At 45.0% G+C, this 6991-nt stretch overlaps 1 protein-coding gene across 1 annotated transcript; it reads right to left on the bottom strand.

Annotated features, from left to right (window-relative positions):
- Window positions 1–5314: 5314 nt before the first annotated feature.
- On the bottom strand, window positions 5315–6031 carry NDUFA8 (NADH dehydrogenase (ubiquinone) 1 alpha subcomplex, 8, 19kDa; the record flags this gene model as incomplete). The annotated part of the gene is made up of 2 exons (XM_010013113.1): window positions 5315–5452; window positions 5866–6031. Coding segments are annotated over 2 exons (304 nt in total), but the record flags the coding sequence as incomplete, so codon positions are not given.
- Between the last annotated feature and the right edge of the window lie 960 nt (window positions 6032–6991).

Here is a 6991-nt window from a genome sequence, read left to right as displayed (position 1 = left end):
CCACGAGCGCCTGAGGCCGCGCCTGGGGACAGGCAAAGCCTCCCCGCGCGTGCCGCTGTCAGCGGCTTCCTGACAGCCCAAGCCAAGACGGGCCACACCTGACCAGGTCCCGCAGGAGCAGCCGGGCAGAGCTCTGGCACAGGAGATGGATGGAGAGAGCTGGAGGCCGGGGGCAGGAGCAGTGGTGGGGAGGGAGTCGGTTGCAGTCGATGTGATTCACTTCTCAGGGCTCCATCCAGTCCTTTTCTCCCAGTGACGGGTCAGGTTCCACTCTCGGCACAGCTGTAAACGGGAGGCAGGAGAACAAAGCAGAGGTCAGACGGTGCTCTAACCAAAGGGGTAATTCTGAGTCCATTAAAGCCGCTCGCTCCTGTTTGCATGGAAGCAGAAGGCTGTGCTACTACTTCTAAAGAGCTGAACCACCCTCAGGGTGACTCACAGCCCTTGACAGAGCTGCCATGCTGATTTTACAAATATCAGAGCAATGCCTCAGAGCCCGTGTTTTGTACAGTTTAACCTATCAACTTGGGAGCAGACCCATAGCTCTTTTATAAAGCTCCTCTTCCCTGTATTTTACTTCCTTTCTTGGTGCCAGAATCGGAGCCAAAGCTGAGTTTAACAAAGCAACAGGCATGGCTGTTCTTCCCAGCCCTCATTTCCCCTGGTGAGAAGGGAGAAATTAATTTAAACCTTATCCAAACAGCAAAAGCCATTTGCCATTTTGTGCTGCAGACCACAGCGTGAGCAAAACACTCACTGGAACCATCTGCATTTGCCAGCCCAGCCAAAAGCACAGGAACACACAGGTTGGAATCCTTTTGTTCACACATCTGCAATAGACAAACGTGATCTAAGCTATTCTGCAGACACTGAGGGCAGCAGCAATGGGGAGATGCTTGGGATGCAGGCAAGATAGGAGAGGTTTTACCTCGTCAAATGCTCTCATTTCCTTTGAGCCTTTATTCCTGGATGCAGTCAGGTACCGACTGTTCATGTTCCAGCAGCTTCTGCTTCTGTCCCAGCCCTGTGATAGCCTGAAGCAGCTCTCAACCAGCCAGGCAGACACAGGCAATGCAGTTCCCCTCACTGCCTGCTCTTGCTGCATTGCTCTCGTCAAGCACAGACATCACACACACGAGGAACCTGGACCCATGCATGCTTTAGGCTTGCCAGAGCTTTTGCCACACATATGAGGGACTGGAGGAACTTGCTGTTGAAGCAGAAAGAAACCAAAACCAGGAATAACCCCCATACTGCCAAGTGAGCTTGTTGCTGACCTGCCTCTGGGGTCTGAGAGGGGGCCTGGGGTCAGCATCTGCTTCTGCTTGCAGGGCTGATTTACTGCCTTAATATCCAAAATAGCACTGCAGACTTCTTGCCTCTAGTTTGCTGTTCTGTGTTTTCTCAGATCTTCTCCCTTTGCCAAAGTACTATTTGTACCACACTCGACTGTGCAGGAGGTGTCCTAGATTTCGATCAAGTCCCCAGCTAGAAGGGCTCACATGAAAAACATAAAATTATTAACAGAACCACAGGGTTACATTATTAGGACCATTTGGCAAAATCGTGTCTATTCCTAATAAAGAGAAATAATGTGCTTTTACATGAAATTAAATATTGCAATTAACCAGCTTCCCATGTTTGCCTGTCACACACTGCTAGTATGGGCCCTGCCAATTCATCCCGCCCTCTGCGGCACCAGGGATACCTCCTTTATGGATTCAGAGAAGCAAATACCATTTACACCAGGATTTTCCAACCACCTCCACCTACTCTGGCTCTACGTTAACTTCCTTAAGTCGCTCCAAACACGACCGAGGTGATCAGAACATTTTCAACCCATTTTTCTTCCTCTTCTCACTTCATACTCAGTTCAAGAGGGGTTTTTTTTAGTAGGAAAAAACAAGTAGAGACAAAGTTTAACTGAATTTTATAGCAAAGACAAAAGACCAGATCAAGTTTCTATTAGAAATACAGAAATAGCATTTGGACTTTCAGGATGGCAAAATCTTCACACAGATGCCCAAGATCAGCTTAATGCAGCCACAAGAGGGAGTCTTAATCTCCTATTAATACCCAGATGGATTCTAGTTTCAAAACTCTCCTCATACAAGGGAACACAGCAAGCTTTCAAACGGGTTTTACACAGCCTGAGCGCCAAGTTTCTTCTGTAGCTTTACAGCAGCATCCTTGTTCTGAGGCAAAGGTTCTATAAAATTATGAATCCCTGGTAAAAAGATGCAGGTTTTTCTTTGCTTATGAATGTGGGGAATTATTTGTCCATTGTAGAACCGTATTGCAATTGAAGGCAGAGGAAGAGGAGTCCATGAATGGTTTTTGCCTAACAATCTCAGCTTCCGAATGCTAGAGAGGCTTATTCCACCTGAACTGACTCCTAGAAGTAGCAGGATGATAACATATGCAGAGATCATAATATGACATGCAACAGAATTATGAAACTCAGAGAGCTAAATAAAACCAGTAATAAAACAATAATAAGGCCAGATTTGGTGGCTACAAGCAGAGGGGAAGTTGCCATTGGACTCCTGGCCTTTTTGGCTAACAGGAGGCCTTCTTCAGCCCTTTTGCCTTGGGAGTTAAGCAGGACCATTTGAGATCAGGGCATGTCAAACTGCCACATGTCTTGGAGGGGCACCTTCTCTTGAGAATTCTGCTGTGCTAGTGTCACACAACTCTGCTGCACCAGGAATGCACATTCGTACCTCACCAATTAGAAAGGGCACCAGGATTTTACTCTTCCCATCCATAATCTGAAAGAGCAGAGCAGGTTCTGCCTCATCTAACCCATGGTGTGGCAGGCTAGCACGACACTGGCTTAACATTTTGTTAATTTGACACATGTGATTAGAAGCTCTGGCAGAGCAAAGAGCCTACAACATAACAAATAACACTTCTCCCATCGCCAGCAAAATATCTGTGTTGAATCTGTACGCATCTGCTCTCCATCTGCCAAAAAACATCAAGATACATTCCTCAAAAACACTTTTATGGTCTTTTCTCAATCTTGACATTCACTTGTTCTAAAGTTTCCAAGAAAACATTACAGCTCCAAAGGGGGCATCTACGTTTGAGTAAAGCCACACAACGATTTTGAACAGAAATGGCTGCATGCAGGCACTGTCCAAAGCACCCAGAAACAGATCTCTGGCAACGCTTCCTTGCAGAGATTCAGCTATGAGATAAAGACAAGAAGCAATTATCTCAGAGAGGTTAATGAAAGAAATGCTCACAGTACAGCTGAATTCTACTTGACTTCACCACTTCGTTGTCCTCCTCTGCTGTTCTCTTCTGTACATTCACCTGCCTACTCCTGCTTGAAACTGGAGGGGGAATCCAGGCAACCAGATAGTTAATTCTGGCTTTTAAACGTGGTCAGTGCATCATTACTGGATCAACCACCTCTGACCCAAGAGGCAGTAGATTCAGCTGTCATGAAACAGATGAACAGTCTTAAACCTTTGAGGCTGCAGCATAAATCAGTGGGGTTTGGGCTTTTTTGCTTACAGTACTGGCCAACTTAAGGGAGGGGTTTGTAAAAGGCTGTTGTAAAAAACTGCCCCCCTATTTATGCATGTCATTCTTTTCAGAAGCAATTTAATGGGGAAAATACTCTTTAATTATGATTAGGGGCTGACTACTGGAATGCCCATGCCTGTTCATTCAAAAGCAGATGTTCAGCAGAGCAGTGTTTCATACGTTATGCTGACAATAGTAAGTTATTAGCAAAACATGGCAAGTAATATCTAGAAAGTCTTTCTGCGAGGTTGCCTAACTATTGCAGTGGGTCAGCAACAAAAGATCAGATGTGACACGTGTTAACATCCCAGAACAATTTATCCTCTACTTGGCCAAACCTCATTTCACTCACTCAGCTGAATGTAATTAGACCTCAAGCTTGTCCTAATTTCAATCTCTGCAGAAAAGGGGGTTATCTTTCCTCAGCAAGACGTGGCTGCTCTGAAATGCTGGCAGTGATCTGCAAGGACAAACTGCAAAGGTGCACACCATCTCCTAGGTTTAGAGGAGCTGCAAAGACAGCATGATACCTACTTTAAAATGCAAACATGTATGCCACAGCACCTGCCTGGAGTTTCAGTTCCACACACCCAAGCAGAGAGTAGCAAGAACCCATGAGCCACACAGGGCATGAGGTATTTTTAGATAAATGTTATACAATTTGTCCTCTAGCTCCATGGAGCAGAAACACATGCTGCAGCTACAGCCCCATTACAGTTTAATCCTCCCCCAAACAAGGAGATGGTACATCTTCAGATCCTCATAACAGTAGGCTACTCAAGGAGCAGAACACTATTCAAGTCTTTGCTGTGGTTCAGGCTACACAATCTGGCCTGGTGCAAGCTAAACTGCACATGGCTTTGTGAGAACAAGTCGACTTCATTTTTTCTGACCTTTATAATAAGGTTCTTGCTATGGGGTGGGAGTGGACAAAAGACGAGATCTGCTTCCTATGAAACATGACTTCTGGTTTCCATTTTCCACAATATCTAGAAAAAACAACTGATTTACTCCTCTATGAAAGAGAGTATCACAGTGAAGGATCTGGCCCAAACTCCTCAAGCCAGGGCCTTGAGACAGAAGACAAGCCACCTTCTTACATTCCTTGTGGGACAGAAAGATGCTCTAGGAGGTAGTTTTTACTTAAAAGTGTTGAAAATCTAGTGTAATTCTTCTGCTGGAGTAGTGGAAGGCACTAACCTAGCCGCATGAGCAATGAGTACCTGGTAAGTAAGGAGGATCTTCATGTCAGAAACAGTACTGACCTCATACCTACCAAAAGCCACAGATTCAACTAAACCATTGCTCCAAGACAGATTTTAGGTTAAACCTAAACAGGAGTCCCTTGGAAAGAAACATGCAATTACCAATTATCAACTGAGGAAAGACATTAACGATTCTACAATTAACACCTTGCTTGTTCTCAAGATTTCCTTGATCCAAGTGGCAGTTTCCCTAAATAAAGTCTCTGTCAGTTTTTGACTGATTGAGGCAGTACTCAAAGACTCGAGCTACATTTATACAAGTCAGACAACCCTGGTAGTCACTATCAACCAACCAACAGTACTAAGAGGTTCCTGCAGAGAACATGGTGCAAAACAGGGGAATACATTTTTAGTTGCCATGATGTGCGAGTACGTTTAAAGAAGTCTGTGGAGCCATGTAACAGTTTGGGGTTCTTTAATGATTAAAGTTTCACCCAAGGTGCACTGGACAATTCACATTTGCAAGCAATACATCTTTGCATTTTAGTTACAGCATAGTCAGTCTGCCCACTTTACCAGGACCAGAAAAAGAGCCGACTGCCAAATACAGAAGGCTTCAGCTCTCCTTCAATGGGTGGATTTGGCTCTGGTCTAGGTCTAGAGTGATAGGCATTCTCAGGCATAGGACGGTCTGTCTTCACTTTCGTAACCTGGAAAGAACAAAGAAGAAATGATACAACTTCTCACAGCGTTTACTAGAGAAGCTAGACTGAATCAGAATTTAAAGGAAGGACTACCAAGAAGTACCAAACACCATTGTTGATCTGATGGGAGCTCCTATCTCCAGACTACTTCTAAAAAAGGGAGGTGAGGGGCATGTGTGTGAGCTTCACTCCTAAAGGAAAGGTCTCTCCACCAGGAAAAGCAAAAAGTAAGAGTGTTATTGTTTAAGAAAAGTGCAAGTCTTGTGGGAAATCAACCCTGGAGAATGCCAGCAGTGTCTTGACTCCTATTAAGTCTAGTGTTGAGTTCACGAATCACCTTCTGGCTGGGAGAAGAGTTTGAGACCTGTGTTTATAAGAATGGAGAGATAAACCTGGCTGTGGAAAAGGTATGAAGTTACCTTAGAGAGCTGTCCCAGATCAGGTCTCACCCAGCCCAACTTCTCCAGCACACAGTTATCAAACACTGCCTGCTGCTTTCGGCACCGCCGCAGCTCCTGTAGGTTGGTGTAGTCAATGCAGGTCCAGTACTCGGTAAACGGCTCCGCACAGTGTGCCTTGATCTTCCTGTAAGAGAGCACAGAAAGAAAATAGTCAGCAAGTGTTATAGTTTTAATGCTCTGCTCTTACTCATTCAAACCTCAATTCATCTTTGTTTTTGTAGTTTTAAGTTCTCAGGAACATGGCAAGTCTTCAGAGATGTCAGTATCTGAAGCATCATTAAACAGAACTTCATACCAATACTAGTAAAATCTGTTATTGTAGCTGCAACTGGAGATGGTAATAATTTAACTAATTATTCTTGCATTCTAACGGAAGGTATTGTAGCAGATGTACACAGCTCTTCCATATGACATCCTTGTCTTGCCAAATTAATTAAGCGTACATTAGACGATGCTCTAAAGCTTCCAAATTAATCTGATGTCTTAAGTCGAGAGAAATATCCTTAGAACAGAGGTTTCTGATTACTAGCTGCAACACTGGAAGGGGACGTGCATTGAGCTAATTTAAGGCCTTTAACTAGCACCATGAGAACGTGATACCGGCACACGCCTTAGATTTACATGTTTGGTCAGAAGAGGCAAATCACGGATGCACTCAAGCTCTCACAGTAGCTCAGCTGTGAAACAGAGAGAATGGACAACTCCAAACTTTGGTCAGTTTCCTGGATGTCATACTACAGCTGCAAGGTGCAGGAGCAGCAAGATTTCCATCATCTCCCCACCTTCCACTGCTAACCTAACAAACCTAGCCCCCCTGCTCTGGAACTGAAGCCGTAGAGTTTGAGATGAAAGGTTAAATTCATGCATATACAAGTAAAACAGACAGGGCTTGTATCCCCGAGAGCTAAAGCTTAAGAAGCAAGAATAGAGGCTTTGAAGGCCGTGAGGGTGATGGCACTTGGCATTAAACCACTGCTCAAGCAACAAAGCTTGGCAAGGGCATGCTACAGCCGGAGATACCCTCAAAGCGTCCACCTTCGGGGCAGAGGAGAGCCTCCGCCGGGCTGGGAAGAGCAGGGCCGCC

The sequence above is a fragment of the Nestor notabilis genome, unplaced genomic scaffold (assembly GCF_000696875.1).
Source record: "Nestor notabilis isolate BGI_N333 unplaced genomic scaffold, ASM69687v1 scaffold25634, whole genome shotgun sequence".
Classification (NCBI taxonomy): Eukaryota; Metazoa; Chordata; class Aves; order Psittaciformes; family Psittacidae; genus Nestor; species Nestor notabilis.
This window is presented reverse-complemented; position numbering and strand designations above follow the sequence as displayed.